At 47.8% G+C, this 20,724-nt stretch overlaps 1 protein-coding gene and 1 long non-coding RNA gene across 2 annotated transcripts in view; one reads left to right on the top strand and one right to left on the bottom strand.

Moving 5' to 3' along the window:
• Positions 1 to 20,724, bottom strand: part of LOC126542001 (lachesin-like) — a 115,239-nt gene that overhangs the window by 85,377 nt on the left and 9,138 nt on the right. Inside the window, exon 2 of the mRNA XM_055076966.2 lies at positions 13,768 to 13,851. Coding sequence (XP_054932941.1) covers positions 13,768 to 13,851 — 84 coding nt within the window. The remainder of the gene's footprint in view (positions 1 to 13,767; positions 13,852 to 20,724) is intronic.
• Positions 1 to 20,724, top strand: part of LOC140216110 (uncharacterized) — a 98,377-nt gene that overhangs the window by 33,575 nt on the left and 44,078 nt on the right. The gene's annotated exons all lie outside the window — the stretch shown is intronic.

Genomic DNA, 20,724 nt, shown 5'->3' on the forward strand with positions numbered 1-20,724 from the left:
TGCCAGGGGCTCTTTTCGGCAATGCGAGGTAGCAAAACACACATGCAGTCTGTGGAAAGTGCAGAGCTACCTCATCACGTCCCTCCCCCCCCCCCCCCTTTTTTTTTTTAGCTTGCGTGAGGGACAGAAGCAGAAAGGTATTCTCGCTAAGTGTAGTACATGAATTTGCGTTTGTTCAGCAAATAAGCTTTGTGCAGCTTCGCTTTAGGCTTATCATGTATATCGCGTATTTTTGCAGTCATGGAAACTTTGCCATTGCAGGGAATAGCGCTGCTTTTATTTTTTCATTTTTTCCACAGCTAGCTCGTTGGCGCGCCTCGGCGCAACCTCGCGAACGCGCTCATGCCACTGATACCGCGTTCGTCGTCGTCGTGTTCCACGGCTGGCTCCGTTGCGGCTCATCATTCCAGCGTAGAATTTCACTTCTCTTCTGTCGTAATGGGGAGGCCGCGTTTACGGGAGTATGAGCCATCGCTTGAGTGGGCATGAGCCATTCGTTGTCTTACGTGACGGCCAGATTAAATTTTGAAGCAATTTTGAAGAATCGCAAGGATCAGTGGCGGGCGGATCCTGCTAACCACGCCGTCGAGCAAACTCGACGCATCGAACACAAACAACAACGGTGGACTGCGGGCATACCGTCACTTATGTGCGGCCCCAGTGATAAACACCGGGGCCGCACGTTTCAGCCTCTGGTTAACCATCTGTATGGAATGCTTGGGCGGTATATATATTTTTTTTCTTTTTGATCACCCACCGCCATTTGTACCAAGAGTAAGAAGTCAAGCTCGTAGCGTGGCTAACCTTTCCATTTGTCATTTTAGTGGTGGTGGTAGTAATAAACTTTATTGAAAGGGGGAAGGGTAAAGAGGGACGTGGCTGAGGGTTAGGGCTCAAGTAAGGCCCTGGGCCTGCTTGGCCTTTTCCGCCCAGTCCACCAGCTCAAGTTGTCGGTCGACGTCCCCGGAACTGAGCCAGGCTGTCCAGTCAGTCTCGCTGCTGACGGGGGGATGAGAGAACGGGAGCGAGGTGCATTCCCACATTATGTGTGTTAGTGTTCCTGTTTCTGAACATAGCCTACATTTGTCGCTTTCCCTGCCCCCCGTGATTTTGTTAATGTATTTTGGGTGTGGGTATGTATTTGTCTGAAGTCGCCGAAACGCGACCGCTTGCGTTTTGTCGAGTTGCTTGGCCGGTGGTGGAAGCGCGCGACGCCTCAAGCGATACCGATGAGCTATTTCATAATAGGTCTCGCAGGGTTCCTCGTGTCTCTCCTCCTCATTCACGCCGTCCGCATCCGCGGACGAGGCTCGGCGCGCGAGATCTCGAGCCAGACTGTGAGCCGACGCGTTGCCGGGCACAGCCGCGTGAGCGGGGGTCCACACGAGGGTTTTCAAGCCGCTTAGGGGGCGTCGTGTGAGGACATGGTACGCCTGTTTGCAAATTCTACCACGGACGAAATTGCCGATGGCCTGCTTGCTGTCGCTGATGACGGTATTCGCTTCCGCATGCATGGCCATGGCAATCGCGGTTTCCTCTGCTTCCACCACTCGGCCAGCCGTGATTGTTGTATATTCTATCAGTCCTCCGTTGTGATCCGCTACCACCGCGGTCATGAGGTCACCCCGAGGGTGTCTGGCTGCGTCTGTGTAAAGCACTCCATCTTGCGAGCCGTAGCGTCGCCAAATGGCTTCACTGCGTGCCTGCCGACGGCCCTGATGGAACTCGGGGTCCATGTTGCGGGGTAGAGGTGGGGCATAAATATGCCCCCTGACCTTTCGCGGAATCGTAATGTACTCTGTCCCCTCGGGGATAGCCTCGAGACTGAGCTTCCGGAGGACTGTGCGGCCAGCCGGGGTTAGCGAGAGACGACGGATTTGGGCTGTGTGGTGAGCGTCTAAGAGCTCCTCGATCGTGTTATGCATGCCTAAGGCCTCTAGCCTTGCGGTGGCCGCGTGGTCCGGAAGGCCCAAGGCTGCCTTTGTGCTTCGTCGGATCATGGTGTTTAATTTGGCTAAGTCCGTGGCTGCGAGTTTGACATATGGTGTCGAGTACATGGTTCTGCTGGTTATGTATGCCTGCACAAGCCGAAGCAGATCGCCCTCGCCCATGCCGTGGTGTCGATTAGCCACCCGGCGAATGAGCTGTAATGTGTAGTTGGTCGCCCTCTGGAGTTTCTTTAACATGAGCCCGCAGCGCAGCGTGTTCTGAAAGTCTAGCCCCAATATTTTGATACTGGGGCGCTCCGGGATGGTAAGTTCTCCGACCTTAAGTTCAAGGAAGCACCTTCTCCGTGGTAATCCCCTGGGACATCTGCTTCTGCCGGGCTTGATCAGTAGGTATTCGGATTTTTCCGGTGAGCACGTCAGGCCTCTCGACTCCGCATAAGCTTGTACGACGTCGATGCCGCGTTGCATGATCTCTTGAAGAGTTTGTGGATCATCCGCCGCTGCCCATAACGTCACGTCGTCAGCGTAGAGGCTGTGGTGAAGCCCAGGGATAGAGCACAGCAATTCCGGGAGCCCGCGCATCGCCGCGTTAAAGAGAAAAGGGGAGATGACTGATCCCTGCGGCGTGCCTCGGCTCCCCAGCTCTATAAATTCAGTTTCATGTTCGCCGACTTTGATCCGGCACTTCCGGTCGGTGAGAAAGTTTCGGACGTATTGGTATGCTCGGTTTCCGACACCCAGTTGGGTCAGGCCCTCGAGCACCGCTGCGTGGGCGACATTGTCGAAGGCCTTCTTCAGGTCGAGGCCCAGGAGGCACCGGAATCGGCGAGCGTCGACCGGACTTTCGGGTTGCATCACCTGCCTTTTTAACTGAAGGAGCACATCTTGCGAGGACAGGTGTGGCCTGAAACCAAACATAGAGTGGGGGAACTCGTCCCCATCTTCTACGTGTTCATTGAGACGGTCTAGGACCACGTGCTCCATCAGTTTGCCTACGCATGATGTGAGTGAAATCGGCCTGAGGTTGTCCGCATTGAGTGGTTTGCCTGGTTTTGGTATAAAGACGATCGTTGACGTCTTCCACTCTTCCGGGATGGCGCCCGTCTTCCAGCATTCGTCAATGAACTCGGTGAGCTGCTCCATTGCGGCCTCGTCCAGGTTGCGTAGGATCTTGTTGGTAACGCGGTCCGAACCCGGCGCCGAATTCGTCCGCAGCTTGTAGGCGGCTGCCGACACCTCAGCGAACGTAATGTCTTCGTCTATGTGCGCGTTCGGCCGGCCCTGGTAGGCCGCAGGTAACGGTGTCTTGAGTTGCGGGCCGATGTACTTGTCTCGCATCTCGGCCAGGAACGCCCCCGGGTCCTGAGCATGCCTGTGGATTAACTTGGCCATGTTTCTTCTGCCTTCGGCCCTGGTGGTGTCCGGGTCCAGGAGGTGGCGTAGGAGGTGCCACGTCCGGGCTGCGCTGAGGCGTCCCCTCATGCGATCACATATTTGGTACCATTGCTGCCGGGTGACCTCGGTCGCGTGATCGGAGATCTCTGCGTCGAGTCTAGTGATTCTTTCTTTTAGGGCTTGGTTATCTTTCCCCTGCTGTTGCCAACGCCGGAGCATGCTCGATCTTGCCTGCCACATGTGAAGCAGCCTGCTGTCGACGTTGGAGGTTTCCGGGGCGTTTAGTTTTAGTTTTTCTCCTTAGGCATGATGCTGTCAATTTGCTGTCGCGATGGGAAGCGCAAGTAACGATTGCGCGAAACGTTGCACGATATTTTTTACAGGTGTTCTGAGCTCTAATTTGCGGCCACTGGAACAGGCCAATAACTCGTAACGGAATTTACGTCATTCCCTGAATATGATGCCGCTCCCATCCGTAAATTAACAACACTGGAGAGAGTTACTCTGAAGAGTATCTGGGCTGGGGTAGCCCTCAATCTATACCATTACATACTGGCAAGCAGCCACGTGCCTCAACTAGACGACACTGGCGCAAGACACCAATGTGTGCGACGTTCTGTGGACATGCCTGGGCACACGTCACTTCCGTTAAGCCATTGTTGCCTCCGCAGTGATCGACATGCTGACTTCAGCATGTCCGGTGTCAAGACGCCTGCAGCGGCACCCGCCGTGGTTGCTCAGTGGCTATAGTGTTGGGCTGAGCACGAGGTCACGAGATCGAATCCCGGCCATGGCGGCCGCATTTCGATGGGGGCAAAATGCGAAAACACCCGTGTACATATATTTAGGTGCACGTTAAAGAACCCCAGGTGGTCGAAATTTCCGGAGTCCTCCACTGCGGCGTGCCTCATAATTAGACAGTGGTTTTGGCACGTAAAACACCACAATTAAAAAAAACGCCTGCAGTGGCACTGAACACTAGCTCGATGCGCGCGCATCAAGAGCAGGTCCGCCTAGTAACGGACAAAATCATTGCTCAAAAGATTGTGGTTATATAATGCCACGATGCTCGGGTCTGAGTTCTCGATGAAGCACAGCTCCTAAATATAGGGAAAGGCGCTAAAAAATAAAAATTCGTATTATGTGACTTCCTGGCATGAATGTTCGAGAGAGAGAGAGAAAACTTTATTTTCATGCTCGGTGGTAACGTGGAAAGAAGTGGCCATCTCTATCGAACAATAGAAGCCGCGTTTCAACTGGTCGGCCAACATCTGGCCCTCTTGGCGTCCTTCCCTTCTTAGCCATTTATACTTAAGCGACTAACTGTAATGGACGCCAACAAACGTTAACGTTCCTTGAAAATGTGGCCAGATTTAATGTAAAGCTGCAAATTATCTCTAGAAATAGGTGTATATTGGTCGCTTAACATCGAACATCTAGACAAAATTGGAAGTGGTTTAGCTCGTCTATGCCAGGATATACGTAGCGAAAGCTAAGACATAGCAAGGTTAGCCTTGGTTAATCTTGATTGCAAGTGCAGGTTAGTCTGGCTGTCTAGCTATGTTGCGGCGTTTAGCCAGTCGTTCGGCGCGCTGTTCGTCTGTTTCCTGGACGATTCGTTTCCTCGTCATCTCGTTCCGATGTCGATTCCAGGCCTCCTCCTGCTTAACACAATTGTCGCCATCCATACTGCCGCCTCAACTGAGGTTGCGGCGCACGCGAGCTCTCCTTTTCAATCCTCCGACATGTTATCAGGCATGCGACGCAACTGGCGAAGCGATCGGAGGCGAGCGTAACGACGAGGAACGCGATGTGACCTCATACCAAACGGCGGCGGCGGAAAGGCGCGGCGCTGCGCAGCGGCGGAACACCTGTGGCTCGGTGCTACTAGTGGCGTATGCGCAGTAGTGACTAGGGAGCGAGAGAGAGAGAGAGAGAAATATCCGTGGCGAGGCGCGCGTTGTGACGTCATGTGCCTCCACGGAGTACCACCACGGCGAAATCGCAAGATCGCGGCCAGTAATGCTTTCACTTTAAGATGTGTTTAACGGGCAAAGACAATTCTGTCTATGTCAGAGAAGTCGTCGACTGCACTAAGAGGGTAAGGACGGAGCAGCTGATCTTACCGCCTATGAAGGGCGCCTATAAGCGCTTACAGGAGAGAGGGAGAGAAATTTGTTATGAGAGAGGAGCTTAGTGGTCGGGCCTATAAGAGGCGTGTGCTAACCTGCCAGCCTGACATGTTCAGGGAGTCGAGGTATAGCTGCAGGACGCTGATCATGAACAGGAGATTACCCATGTGCATGATTTCATCACTTCGGGATAAAGTTAAGTGTTCGAAGCTGCGTCGTCTATCAGAGCTTGTTTCCATAGACTAGTTTAATCTAATTGGTTACTGAAAATTGCAAGTTTTACCCAAAGGCGAAGCATTCAATGTGATACAATACTTTAGCATTGCACTGAAGGCGTCTCAGGAGGCTGGCGTGATGGGAATACGAGTAGCATTGCAGATGTTGCCTCTCGATGGCGCACGAGATGGGATTAACGGAAAACACACAGACGCTGCTCGGCGGCGTCGGCGCTCTGGGCACAAACGCGCACGGCGCTCTGCGCGTTCCAGTTTGACCTGGGCTGAGCTTGAAGGTCAGATTTACTGCACCAGGCGCTTTCTGTGTTTCTACCTGGAGTAGTAGAGCTATCGCTCCAAAAAGTAATTGAAATACGGTGGGGGTTACTGAGTAAACACAATAATCGTTAAATTCCAATATTGCCAGAAAACGCAATCGATCGCAAGTCATGAACTACATGTAATCTGTTAAATACAAGTCTGCTTCCGCCTCAGTTGGCCGGTAACTATAGCGTTCTGCTAACAAATATCAAGCTACGACTTCAAGTTCCAAGCACCTGGCTGCGTTCTAGTGGAGGCGGGAGAAAAGAACACTCGTTTTACTTAGATGTACATTAGGGAACCCTAGATGGTCAGCATCAATTCGTGCCCCTCTCCGACGGCGTCCGCAACAGCCAACTTGGCAGCCTCTGGTTTCTTATAGCGAAGCTGTTAAGGGCTGCTTTCCCCACCATCGTGTCCGCGTGTAGAAAAAAATCCCTAAGATAGTGCAATGCCGGGCCGACCCGCAATGGAGGTGCAGTTCGCCATTAAGGTGCCCCTATACACAGATTCGCTGATAATTCTCTTTCTCCTATTTTGGTTATCCGAATAATATAACATTTCTAGGGAAAGTGGCAAAAGGAAATTCGGCGTTCCCTCTCGAGTTCATTTGTATTTGCGTCATTATGGGTCATAAATTCTGAATTTGCTCTCCTTCCTTTTCCTTCTGCTCCATTGTAGGGTAGACAGCTAAGCTCAGTCATGGTTAACCACCGTGCCTTTTATTTGTAATTTTCTTTCTCTCACTCCATGCTTTGGAATGTAATTTCTTTTCTTGTGCCGCGCTTTCTCTTACTCCCTGTGTCTGGCAGGAAACAGGACGCCCGTCTAGTGGACCTTGCCGCTATTACACTTCCTTGCTTTGTATGTGTTGTTTTTGAAACGTAAGGGTCATGAACCAGTAAATGGCAGGATCTACTGCCGACTTCTTTCCAAAATCGATAACGTAACTTCCTTCACTGTAATTGTCGTATTCGTTGAGACGTGCACTGTGAAATTGCCTCGCAATGCTTGTGTGACACCACCGCGTCTCTTATCGCTTATCACATGATATGTTAATAACACTGTAATGTATAGTGCTTGCTGTGTTTAGATCACCTAACGATATAATGTGGTTCATCCCTGGCCAGACTCACAGAGCAGCGTTGTACAGGCAACGCGTCGATACGCCCTCCACCTGCGCGAAAGTCCCTTATAACTTATACCGCTGACCACGTGCTATTAGTACCTCTGTCACTCTCACTATCTTGCTCTGTGCCACACACACAAGCACATGCACATACACACACACACATGCACACACACACACATGCACACTTTCTCAATTTGGTGCCGAATTACACAGCAAACGGTACGCCCATTTCAGTAAATTTCATTTTTCCGCATATGCACCAAAGTGAAGGCGCCATATTGAATCGCATTCGACCGTTACTTGCGCAGTGGAATCGAAAACAAAAAGAAAAAAAGAAAACAAGAGAACCCCTTCGTTATCCTCGCGTTCTTACCTCGTTCATCCTGTTTCATGTACACAAGCAGAGGAGCACAGGAAAGCAGCATCGATCCGCGGCAGCGCCGCACAAAACAAAAGGACCGGCTTATCTCCAACCGCCAACACTCAGAGGTCGCGAGAGGGGGACTCCGCATGATGCATTGTCAGCGTCGCTAGCCACGGCACGTTCGGGAACCGAGTCGATACGGCTAACAAAACGGAAGCATTCGTTCTGCACGCGCTGGTGCAGAGGCTTGCGCCAGGCCCTCGGCGCCAAATGAGGTTAAAAGATGACACAACTTCGCTTTTGTCGAGCGCCGCCATTTAATCGATGGCGGCATTGTAACGCAATTGACGCGCCGGTCGCGCGTTCTTCTCAATCAATACAACAAGGCGCTGCTGCCTCTGTTACTGCTCCTAGGGTGTTGCTGGTAAGGAAGTCGCACAATGCCACACGGTTGTACGCGCTACCAAGCTTTACCTCGTAACAAGGTTCGGCTGTGTCATCCAAGAACGCATTCAGAGAGATCCATTTCGCAACAAAAGCGGCACTGGCAAAGGACGCGACAAAACGCGCGCTTCAATAATGTAGCTATAGTGTCTCAGAAAGAAGCGGCGGCAGACAAGATTCGAGACAGCGAATAACAGCTTTTTCAAATGATAAAGTTATCAAAAACTGCGCATCTAGGGCTACATTTTCTTTTCTTTGCGTATCACGTGCTATTTTATGTAGGAAATTGTTGGTTGAGTTTGTTTCCCCATATTTTTATTCGTACGTGATACGATTAGCAAATATGCAAAACTTAGCAAAAGCGCTGAATTAAGTTAACTCGTGCGGCAGCAGCACATAAACTATGTGTGTTTTCCGCAAGAAAGATAATTTTTCCCTTCGTAGCACTTTTTATTTTTATATGCTATGTGTAATTTTAATGGCTAGGGAATATAGCAGAAAGAGAGCATGCTCTTTTTGGAATTGAATAGAGCGTAGTGACTGCTACGTGTGCTTTGCATCGTGCATGAAAATGAGATATTGCAACATTTCTCATGTTCCTTGTGTGGCACCGTAATTTACCTATCTCCAAGCGTGAGGGGAGTGCCGCTAGCGAAAAGATTACTTAATACAAGCTAGGAAAATCAATGATGATGGCTATATGTACAAGCAGCCACAACTAGTAGTTTCGGGAATGATCGCATTGTCTTTTTTTGTGCCCGGAGCATGCTCCAACCCTGAGTGGAAAAAAGAAACAAGTTGACAAAGCAATAAGACGAGAAGGGAGATGAAGCGAGCGAGATATGTCATTAGAGAAATTTTTCAGCATCCAACATATTCATATTGATGTCAATTTATGTTGCTTAACTTTTGTGACGAATACAATACAACTAATCTAACTACCAAAGGATGATGATGATGACGATGATCCATGAATATATGTGTACCCAGAACGGAAGATTGGATAAGAATCGGTTGGTGTTTTAGACAACCATCTTTATTTTCTTTCTCGTTCTTTCGTTTTGATTGTGCTTCATAAGGAGTCTATAGGAACGCTTTCTTCAGGGTTACATGGTTTTTGCTATATTTAATGCGCTTCCCTTTATCATGCTTTCTGGATTAACAGTTACCTTTTTTTACGCATTTATTTCCCCGAATATCGGAAAACATGCCCCCCCCCCCCAGGTCTGGATCGAGACTTCTATTGCGGCATGCCGTGGAGTGCTGGAGTCAGCTGTCAATAGCATAGTAACCGTGAATAACATTTAGCACAGAATTAATTACCAGTCTGTGCAATCACATAAAGTGGATGAAGGTAATAAGTGTATTATGAGAGAATGCAACACTATTACGTAGTAAACGACGTTCTATCATGTTTATTCCATAACATGGAATCGGAGGCAGCAGCGGCTGCCGATCACCGCCTTAGTGTAACCATTTCTCCAAATTTTACTACCTAATGGCTACATGGTATCATGAAATATTGTATATACCTCAAAGTAACGAGTTGCATGTAGGGAAGTCTGAATTATGATTTCGCAAAACATTGCTCCACCTTGTTTCATATGTTTTCCTGTAGAGCGTGCACAGCCTCAATAATGCTCTTTATGCGGCGAAGCATCATGTGTGCCCAGCTCGGCACTTCATTCATTGCAGCGCTAGTTCGCACTTAAATGTTTGATTATATCTCCTGATCCATTACGGAATGCTTCCGAATGGCAGGTTTTTGTAGAAATGATGTAAAGAACTTAATGAACGAAGCCATCTTGAGAAAATGAGCCCGGTTCCCATGTGTGGAGGGATTTCGCTTTGTCATACAAAACTTTTTGTTGAAACAAAAAGAAAAATGGTTGTGACCCCCATCTGACTGACTTTACCTGAACCCAACCGGTAGTGCTTCTTGAGGGATAAATTGTTGCCGAAAATTACTGGTAGTAGCATAAAACGCTATCTGGTAAAACTCATAATTTTTCAGTGGCGAACGCAATTTGATTCCGGGAAACAATAGCAAATAAGCTCACAAGAAAATTATGCCCGGATTATCAGAACAACTTCAACAAAGGAACTCCCGCTCCAATTCAAGTTTCCTGTTCTTTTCTCTTCCTTACTGGAATGAACTCAGTCTCTTGTTGGTACCCGATTCTTTGTCGTGGTTTTCTCTGAAATCCGAGCGCAGCTCACATATGCGCGCATCTGTGAGAGAAAAAGAATGCACACCGCCGGTGGCAGCAAGCGAAGACCTACTCGATCGTCCGAAGCTCTCGCTTTCTCTTGTCGGAGTTTACGTGCGCGAGCCGTGGCAGCAGCGGTTTCGTGCGTTGTCCGTCAAGCTGAGTGGAGCGTAGCGATAGTTGAGTAGGAAGGGGAAGGAAACGTGCAGGCGAAATCTGGGCGCACTCTTTCATCTATGCATGTGCCGGGCACGCAAAAATTGCATTCCGCGGCACAGTTCCACTCCGCCTTCCTCGTTCGCCACTGGCTCTCCATCTCTTCATATTTCTTTGTCCGACTCACTTGCTTGCAATTTTTACTTGCCGCAGTTACTCCGCTTTTTGGCCATGGGGGGGGAGAGAGAGAGAGAGAAAGAGAGAGAGTGAGAGAGAGAGTGGACGTTCGGTGATAGAGAACTGGTAGAACACCCAGGACACCTTTCGAAAGTTGTTGTTATTTTATGGGGAACATGTTGTGTTGTTTCGGACTTTTCTTCCCGGCACAAAGAACAAGAACCCTGACGGGAAAAAAGGAAAAAAAAAGGAAAAAGAAAGAAAGAAAGCAAATGTAGCTAAGCCTCGTATCTGCCTACCACGGCCGAATCTAAAACATTTCCTCTTATTTTTCTGCTGTTCTCTTCGTTCTCTCTCCAAATCTGCTCGGAGAGAAGCGTGGCTTGCCTACCGCCAGTGCTTTCGCCGCTGTTCGAGACGCGAACACGGATGGTCCGAAACAAGCTACGCAAAATGAATTGAGTTTCGGTCGTCGCAAGAAGAAAGAAGAATGAAAGAAAGCGAAGAAAAAGGTAAAGCAAAAGCTAGACGTGCCGTGGAGCACGCAGTGGGGGCGAATAAAGGTTTCATGGAAGAAAGTACCTTAATATAAAGAGGACGTACGGCGAGAAAAGTGTCCACAAGTAGAGCGCAGACTGAAATCTCGAACGCAATATATTTTAGCGGCAGCAACCGTGGCGGCGGCGGCGGCTCTGTCTTGGCCCGGGCGCTTTTATTGTTGTCAATAGTTTCGCTTTTGCTTTTAACCTCGCGAGAATGCAGTATTATTTTCACGCGTGAATGCGTGCGGCGAGATTCTCTCTTCCCCGTTCCCCACTCCCCCTCCCCTCTGGTGCCTTATTTCTCACAACTTTACCCTCTCAGGTTCCTTCTTACAACGCGCGGGCAGAGCGTCCCATTGTGCGCTCCCGCTGAGTACGAAAACGTCCCTGCTCCGAAAGCGTGAACCGCTGTTCTGGGTACCCGCTCGTGCGTCAGCTGGGTTCCCTTTCTCTCTCTCTCATTCTCTTGCGCTTCATTTCTCCCTGATACTCTTTTACCCATCAAGGGTACTTGTTGAGCTTTGCAAAGCGGCACGGCACGATGAAGATGGAACAAAAGAGAGGGCATTGTCGTCCTCGTCTTTTGGAACAAGCTCGAATAGAAGGGCCGCCTGTGATGGGCGGATGGTGAGAAGGAGCAGACTCGCGAATCCCTTTGGCGTAGCGAGGGATCATCTGTCCCCTCTCTCTATCTTATTTCTTTCTCTCTCTCTCTCTCTCTCTCTCTCTCTCTCTGAGGACGTCGCTCTCCATTAGCCAACGCGGCAAGACTTGTTGGCACATCTGTCGCATTTGAAAATTGACCCTTTCTTCGTGTCTATATACACTGTCTCGGTGCGTCAGTGCGAGGAAGAAATTGAAGCCGATAAGATCTGCCCCATCAATTCCCTAAGATGAAGGCTGACGCTTAGGAAGAAAGGGATGGGAGACTGAATCTATTTGTTGTATGTGCCCCTGCAGACGAGGGCCTCCGTATGTTGGAAGTAACATTAGTTTATTTTGGTCAGGCCATATCGAGGCTTCAGTGCACGTGTAGTGCTGAAATGTAGTGTTGTGAGTTTAGAGGGACCACATGGGTGCAAAGATGAATGATGTGGACATCGTGGTTGAGTTCGGAGAAGAAACACTGAGATGCCTCTGCACCGCTAGGAGAAGACGAGAACTGAATCAGCAATAAGGCTACTGGAGTTAGAGTCGGACGCGAAAGAAATTAATTCGGCTTGAGAAAAGGAGGTGATGTAATACCGTGGAATATCTTAAGGCTACAACATTAAGCAATATTGTATCAAATAGCAAAAGAAAATAGAAAAATACCCATAAGAAATAATGAAGTACAGGGAGAGAAATGATAAATGATAGGGAAGTAGTGTTTGGTTCTCACTCTGTTTTGGGGGGCTTAGTGCCACTATGCGGCTTTTCTTTTCTCTTTCTGACTTTTCTGCTCATTCAATTTGATTCTGAACTGAAAAGAGCCTAACTTTTCGCTAAGGGCACTGCTTCTGTGGCGCGCATGAAAACTATGAACATTCTGAGGAATGTCAGTGCCATAAAAAAGTTTTCTAGAGCCCACCAATCGTTCTGGCTATCTCGAGCGAGTACTACGTAATTTTGCCCTGGTTTCCCAATCATCAAGCCCTTAGTAAAGGGAATTTTACAGAAAGAAGGGATGTTGAGTTATCCGCTGCTGCTCGCGTAAGATTTTATCGTCAATAGTAACCTGCCAGCTGAGCTGTCTATAAATAAGTATCGTGCAATGTCATAATTATCATCATCATCGGCCTATTTATGTCCACTGCAGGACGAAGGCCTCTCCCTCCGATCTCTAAGTACCCCTGTGCTGCGCCAACCGATTCCAACTTGCGCCTGCAAGTTTCCTCATTTCATCACCCCACCTAGTTTTCTGCCGTCCTTGACTGCACTTCCCTTCTTTTGGCACCCATCTTGTAACTCTAATGGTCACCGGTTATCAACCCTACGTATTACACGACCTGCCCAGCTCCATTTTTTTCTCTTAATGTCAATTAGAATGTCGGCTATCCCCATTTTCTCTCTGATCCACACCGCTATCTTCCTGTCTCTTAACGTTACACCTAACATTTTTCGTTCCATCGCTCTTTGCGCGGTACTTAACTGGTTTTCGAGCTTCTTTGTCAGTCTCCAAGTTCCTGCCCCATATGTTAGCACCGGTAGAATGTACCTATTGTACACCTTTCTTATCAATGATAGTGGTAAGCTCCATCGGATCTGGCAATGCCTGCCGTATGCACTCGAACCCAATTATATTCTTCTATGAACTTCCACCTCATGATCAGGGTCTTCTGTGAGTAATTGACCTATATAAACGTACTCCTTTACAGACTGCAGAGGCTGAGTGGCGATCCTGAAATCTTGTTCCCGCTGCGATGTAAGTTTGCAAAAAAATCAAAAGTTGAATTGTAGAATTTAACGTACGAAAGTGTACAGTGCGCTATGAGAGACGTAGTTGAGGAGTGTGTATTATTTTTTACTACGTAGGGTTCTTTAGCGTCCACCCAAAGCACGTACACGAGCTTCCTTGCTTTCTGCCTCCATCTAAATGCACCTGCTGGAACAGGGAATCGAGCTCACAGCCCCTAGCTCAGCAGCCCAACGGCGCAGCTATTGAGCCGTTCGCAGTGGGTGTGCTAACGTCCGACTGGAAAACAAAAAACAGGGAAGTTACGCTTACACCAATGAATGCCATTTACGTACCGCTTGAGGGAGGTAGAAGGCCGTCCCTTTCTAGGAGGCTTGTCTTGAATATGACTCCATAGCGTTCCGCATTCCTCGAGTGCCCTGCATCAACAAAACCAAGGAGGATGCACAAATTGTAAGCATTCCTCGGAACCTTCAGGCAGGTGCCATGTGCGGAATATTACTAGTTTCCTGGGATGTTATGTTGGGATACAAATGGGCTACAGCAGAGACATTGAGGTACACCACAATACCTCTGCAGCACTGTTTCTGCTCTGCGGTACATACATACCTGACACACACACACACACACACACACACACACACACACATACACACACATATATATATATATATATATATATATATATATATATATATATATATATATATATATATATATGCGCGTCAATCACGAAGTATCATATAATTACTTTTAATTTGTTAACTTTTTCATTATTGCTTGAATCGCAAACATATCAATTGCAATGCTGTTGGGCACCTCAAATAACCTCCGAATCAAGCATTTGTTTAGTGCTTAGCTTTGCCTCGTTGGCTTTTCCGAGAAAAAACAAAAGCGCGCGAAACATCCAAAAGACGAAATAGGCGCTCGCGTGCCGCTACTCAAGCGCTCCCAAGCGAATAGCCACGGATAGCCACGGCTTTGCTAGCGGTGGCAGCTCGATACAGGGCTTCACGCTATGGGATGGTCGCGGCATCAAGAGAACACGCCGCTGACGCATTGATAAGCGTTGCGGAGCCTTGTACGATGCGGCGATAAGAGAATGCAGCCGTATATCTTTCAATGGTTGCTTGTAGTCGCTTGAGTAGCGGCGTGCGAGTACGCATCTATTTCGTATTTCGCGTATTTCGCGAACTTTTGTTTTTCTTGGAAAAATCAACCAGGACCACTTGAGTACGAAATAAATGCTTGATTCGGAGATTACTTAAGGTGCCCTACAACTCTGTAATTGATACGTTTGTGATTCAAGCAATAATTAAAAAGTTCACTAATTAAAAGTAATTCATTAAGTAATAACTCGTGATGAAAAATATGCTGGCCGTAAGTACATACGACTACGTCTACTATGCAGTCGGTACAATTTCTCTAGAGCCCTTGGGTATTTTTAAAACCTTGGTCCAAGTTAGCTGGGACACTCTGTATATATTAGTCAAATCATAAGAAGCCAACAATTAAGGATACCATAAGGGAAATTACTTGTACTTATTAGTTGAATTTAAAAAAAAAGGATAAATTAATGGAAATTGAAGTGGATGAAAGAACAACTTGCTGCAGGTGGGATATGAACCCACATCTTCGCATTACGCGTGCGATGCCCTTATCAATTGAGCTACCGCGGCGCTGTTTTCCCATCCACTTTCTGGGGTAATAATGCTTATCTGCTAGAAATAACCCTGGGAGTGCTAGCCAGCGCCACCTCTCACAAGCCTTGGCGGCGGGAGTGAAACGCCCTTCCAGCCGCAGGCGTCACATCGTTCGTATCTATTAGTATAAATTAATCTATAATAGTTATCATTCCTGTTATTCTACCCTTATTTTGCAAGGCTCTTATTAGCTATGCCTCTTTGTTTTACGTAGTCATTGCATCGGCAAAGTTGAAATGAAAAGGTCCATTTGCGTCACCGCCGCTGATTAGAAGGCTCTCCTGAAATTGTTTGGAGGTAACTAGATGGGAACAGTTTATCCAGCGCATTTTCGGCTGTGCATGCGTACGCTGGGACGCACATATCACCTTGCGCGATGAGCGAGTGGTAACGGCGGCCGAGACTTTTTCTGTGTAGATGCTCATTGAAACAGACACGTAATTGTGTGCATTTCGACCATGAAAAGAACGCGGTTATAGCCTGGCATGAAATAGACGCCCCGAAGCTGGCCTGATGAGGAGGTCGAAAAAAAAAAACGTTTTAAAATGATTTGCTTGTTTTCTCTGCTCAGTGCAGCTCCGTTATGGGACAATGTCAAGCAAAAAACTTTAAAATATATATATGCAAAAGAGAACTCGACATTCTGAAGGACGTTTAGCGGACAATTGTGTCCTATACCAAATGCTTGACATAGTTGACGCATGCGAACCTGAGTCACCGATGTTTCAGCGATAAAGCTGGCGTCCATTACCGTTAATTTTCTGTTTAATATATGTACACTTTCTCTCACCCGGCTGGTTAACATCAATATTCCACTAATTAGAGAAATATGCACTCACTTCATTCAATCATTAGCGGCAAACTCGCTCGTTCCAGTCATTTCTTTTTACCCTGCTTGACTGGGCATCTTTGTTTATTACCGTCAACGTTGACACTGCTCTTCAGCTATCACTGCCAAGAACAGACGCACGTGCCCCAACTTAATGAAGCGCCGGATTTAAAGGGAAGTAGGTCGATTCAACTACATAAAATTGCAGACGAGCATAAAAAGAGTGATATCCCCTCTGCCCACCGTGCTTTCGTTGAACGTATTCATATCGATCTGAGAGGGACACTGACTTTTTCAAAAAATAATTCTTAAATAAAATGTGACAGCCTCATGTCTATATAGCCTAATCCAGTGCTCGCCGCCGATGCCACAGCCAAACAATGTCATCCGCAACTTCGTCTGAGTATATTTTTGAAAAGTGAGTGGAACGTAAATCCGCGTTTTTGGAATGAACTAAGTTGTATCGCAGCTAATTCCCCGTGTCTCGCTAAACAGGAAGTCGAGGTGAAACTTGCTGGCTTAGGGTACATTTTTATTTTATATATACTTTCTTTTTTCTCAGCTCTACCGCCGGTGGTGCCGTACAGCTCGACGCAAACACTAATTGGCCTCCTCCACTGAGTAAGGCTCCTATGACGTGGTAGATAAATATGGCACGTGCCATCGGTGGGTCGCAAGGCGAGACGAGATATATGCGCTCGAGAATGCGACGTGTCAATACCCAAGGAGCGTGAACGTGTTGTTTCAGCTGTTTAGGCTTAACAGCGGCAACAGCACCGATGCCCACTACATTGATCTGCCCTTGCTTACCTACCACGTTACGTACAACCCTTTGGCAAGACAAGGGCACATTTTGCTGTATATACTCTCATAAAGGTTATTTTTTTTGGCACAAATGTAGCTACAGCATGAAGCCTGTAATAACTTTCGCATTCTTTATTTTCATATTTTTATTTTTTTATTTTGGAATGAAGTGGCTCGCAAGTTGCGTTAGGCCCAAGTACCTATTGTTGAGTCTCGGGGCATTCAGGCCAGGAATCCTCCAGGGACAGGGGTGAGTACGTCCGGAATCAGGAACGAAAGAAATAAGGTTTATTTTATATTATTTACACTGGCTCCAGATATGGGATCTCACTCTATGTAGGAGCACTTTAAATGTCTGAGCTCATTACATGTCTGAGCTCATACATGTCAGCCCACGTCCGGACACACACTGCACAGGAGGTGCCCGCTTTTAGAATATTCGTCATCCCTAGGTGTCTCGACTAGGGAATCTTATGGCTGTGTCTCGGCCAGTAATAATCGTCCAAATGTTCGCAAAATGCCTCTCATGACGTCGCACCGTCCCGCCAGACTCCGCCTCCAATATTGGGCGATCACCCCCGCATATGATGCAATCATGGGACAATTTGGGAACCTCAAGTCGACGCAGATCCCGCGGAATCCTCGGCTTGGCCCCTTGCATCAATTAGTGCGCTCTCTGGGACGGTCAGCTTGCAGCGACCCTGTAAGATTGGCCTTCCCGGTTGCTTTCCGCGTCTACAGAATCCTGTAGTCACGGTGGCCTTGAGGGGAGCTTCTTTGTTTACCCGTCAGCAGTCGGCGCCAGGCCTGCGTCGACGTCATGGCGAGCGCTGGTGAAGGGGGCTGCCTCGTGGCAAGCACCAAAGGAATGTCCTTTGCCGTTTTGAGACGTAACACGATCCGTAGGAAATACTCTGCTGGATTTCATGCATATCTCAGTTGTACTCCATGGTCGAATGTTGACTAGGTGTTAGTTTTAAGCGTTAGGTCCCCTAACCTAACTGAACGAATACTGTAATGATTTGAACGTAACCAATATTAGCATAAGAATGCAAAGAAAGGTCTTTCACTGAGCATGCTCGCGCGGATAAATACGACCGGCTTCAAACGCAAGTCGTGGTCCTTATCGTTAGCGGTGGTGGTTTAACCAGAGGAGGACGTCGACGAGATGATATTTCCTTTATCGTTGTAGTGTTCGAACAGGTCAACAACAACGGCAACAAAACTACTTCGAACGCAGACGTTATGTTCTGGTAATCACGTGTATGTTCATGCGCACTGCCTAGACCATCGAATCGAAGACACAAACTTTGAAAAAGAGGACGTTCTCGACGAGAGAGAAAGAGAAGCAATGAAAGGCAGGAAAGTTAACCATACGCCCGTCCAGTTTGCTACCCTGCGCTGGAGGAAGAGGATAAAGGTGTGAAAATGGCAAAAAGATGGAAAGAGAAGGAGCGCTAATTGCTTGCACACTATAAGGAGCGCACCAGGTCTACAAGCACTGACACCACGCATTCGTGGCTTTCTGCGCTTGCGACGCGCAAGGCCACGGTATAAGAATCTTGGCTTCTCAAAACGCTCTTTAGTCTCGACACGACGAGATGTCTAGGTAAATACTACGCGCCGCTGTTCTTAGCCAGCCTCGTGCCTCTGGCCCCGCCCAGTGATCTATTTCGCCTCGCATGGAAAGTAAGCAAAGTCGACGCCGTCGACGCAAATTCACAAACTATCGGCCCTTTAAAGCTGCAGCTACCGCTACGATCGTACTGCGAGATTGCCTGGTGTTCGAGTGGCGTTCTTTTTTGCCTTTTGGAAATAACTATACATTGGGTGTGGAGAAGAGCCCGTATTCAAAAATAAAAAAACTCTTACGCTAGAATATGCTCTGGCGTTGCCGCTCGTTACAAGGCACCGAACAAATCAATGAAGACAAGTGGCTCTCCGCTATCAAGAGCCCCGATGCCGGGGCGCAACTATGGGCTGTCCAGAGGGCCCACGATGCGGCGGTCGGGCATGGCCTGACTGTCCCAACGTGGGAGCGGCCCGCAGCGCGCTGAGTCACGTACCTCAGGACCTTCATTAAAGGTTTGCATCCATCCATCCATCCATCCATTACGCTAGAATTGTTCGTTAGAGAAAATGTTTGCCAATCCTGATTCTGAACATAATATTATCGAAGGCGGCCAGCTAATGGCAAAAACCACTTATGGGAGAGAGAAAAGCACTTATGAACCAAAAGCTGTGTCAATTCAGCCCAATGTTTCTGCAAGTTTGAAGGCTAGACGAGCTTAACTTGCTCAATACATTTAGGCTTTAGCGGCGTTATAGTTAAGGTTCTAGTTATTCTAGTTAAACTAGAATAATCGAGTAAATAATATCGAACATTCAGTTTGTCATGTTTCTGGAAGAAGGTGATTATGAGACAATGTGGAGACATTGGTTTTGGGTCCAGTGGGAAGCAAGGCTGTGCAAGGTGTCATTCGGTGGGTTTAGACGGCCGGTGTCAACAAACTGCTAGATGTGCACGCATTAGGAAAGATGGAAATTTTCTTTTAGCTGATTCTTCTTTAGCCACACCGGCGAAACGGGTGCTTCTTATGCAATACTACTAAGTTCTAAGGTCCTGGGATACTCTTCAAGATTTTATGCGCCACTACGACGATCTCCATGCAGCATGCCGTGAAGGCCATGATGTACGTTTGGCACATCGATCAGTAGCCAAAGAGGATGCGAACTTAATGTTACCCTCTTTATATTCACGACATATTAATGCGCAGGCCAACCTTTAGAATTTCTTGAATTTTCCAAGCCGCGATGAACTATCCTCGTTTACTTTAATATGTCGAAATATCCGCAATGCTTCAATTAATTGCCTCTGACTACGTTCTACAGCTATAAATGTGATGTTATCAATTACAACGTTTTCTTTCTAGCAGCACTTATTTCTGTTTCCGATCATTCGTTTTGAAAGCTTATAAGTGGTAAGACGTCAGAAATACTGGCCACATCTGAAGAAGAGTTCTCTATAAGAAAATGTAACTATGAAGCGGCTGATTTCAGTCTTGAAATTTACGTTAAAGGACGATAAAACGAACCACGCGCCTAACGCGTCCGTTCACGAGACATTTTCTAGGAAGTAATTGCGTATTATAAGTCTGTGTAATGAAGCTATGGATTGCGCATATTTGCGCGTCTTGGCACGCGTATCGTAACGACCAGAATGACGCTTGCCGCTCATGCGCTGAAAAATAAAATACAAGAAGAACGTTCCGAATCTTATTGCGACGCCATTAACCGAACAAAAACTAAGCGTCGTGAAATTAGGATAATGCGAGTAATCTGCTTTGTCAACACGAAACTCAGCCCGCCTTCCCCTCACTGCGTGGGCGCAAAGCGGCAAAGTCAGCTCGTTCCCGGCCTCTTCTCCCTTCCAGAGATCTTCTCATTTTGAGCGGGCCGTCACACTGGCATAAACGTAAACTTCCGACGACGGGGCCAGAGCAAATGGAATCTCGGGGACATCCGTTAATTCCCCGCCTCGATCGATGCGGAATGAGAGCGCGGATATTTAGTCACCGCTGCTATACGCCGCCGTCTACACCACCTCACCGCTCCAGCCCTCTTGCTGCCGCCCTCTCTCCTCCCTTCTTCTCCCGGACATATGCGTTCCTCTCCGACGGCTTGATGTGAGGAAAGGACTTGCAGCACTTTACTCGCATCAATATCAGTCCCGTGCTGAGTGGACTGCCAGTTGGCTGCAATGACTTCCTATTATCTTTCTATTCTTTAAAGTGTCTGCATGCAGTGTCCTGACCGGAGTGGGTAACCCAACGCTGGGAAAACCATTTAACGGCGGGGGCTTTTCTGCAACAACCTTGAGCGGACACTCTGCCTTAATCTACAGGAAGGTGTTACCGCTCCGTGCGAGTGTTTGCAAAAAGAGCAACCCCATATTG

The sequence above is a fragment of the Dermacentor andersoni genome, chromosome 2 (genome assembly GCF_023375885.2).
Source record: "Dermacentor andersoni chromosome 2, qqDerAnde1_hic_scaffold, whole genome shotgun sequence".
Lineage (NCBI taxonomy): Eukaryota > Metazoa > Arthropoda > Arachnida > Ixodida > Ixodidae > Dermacentor > Dermacentor andersoni.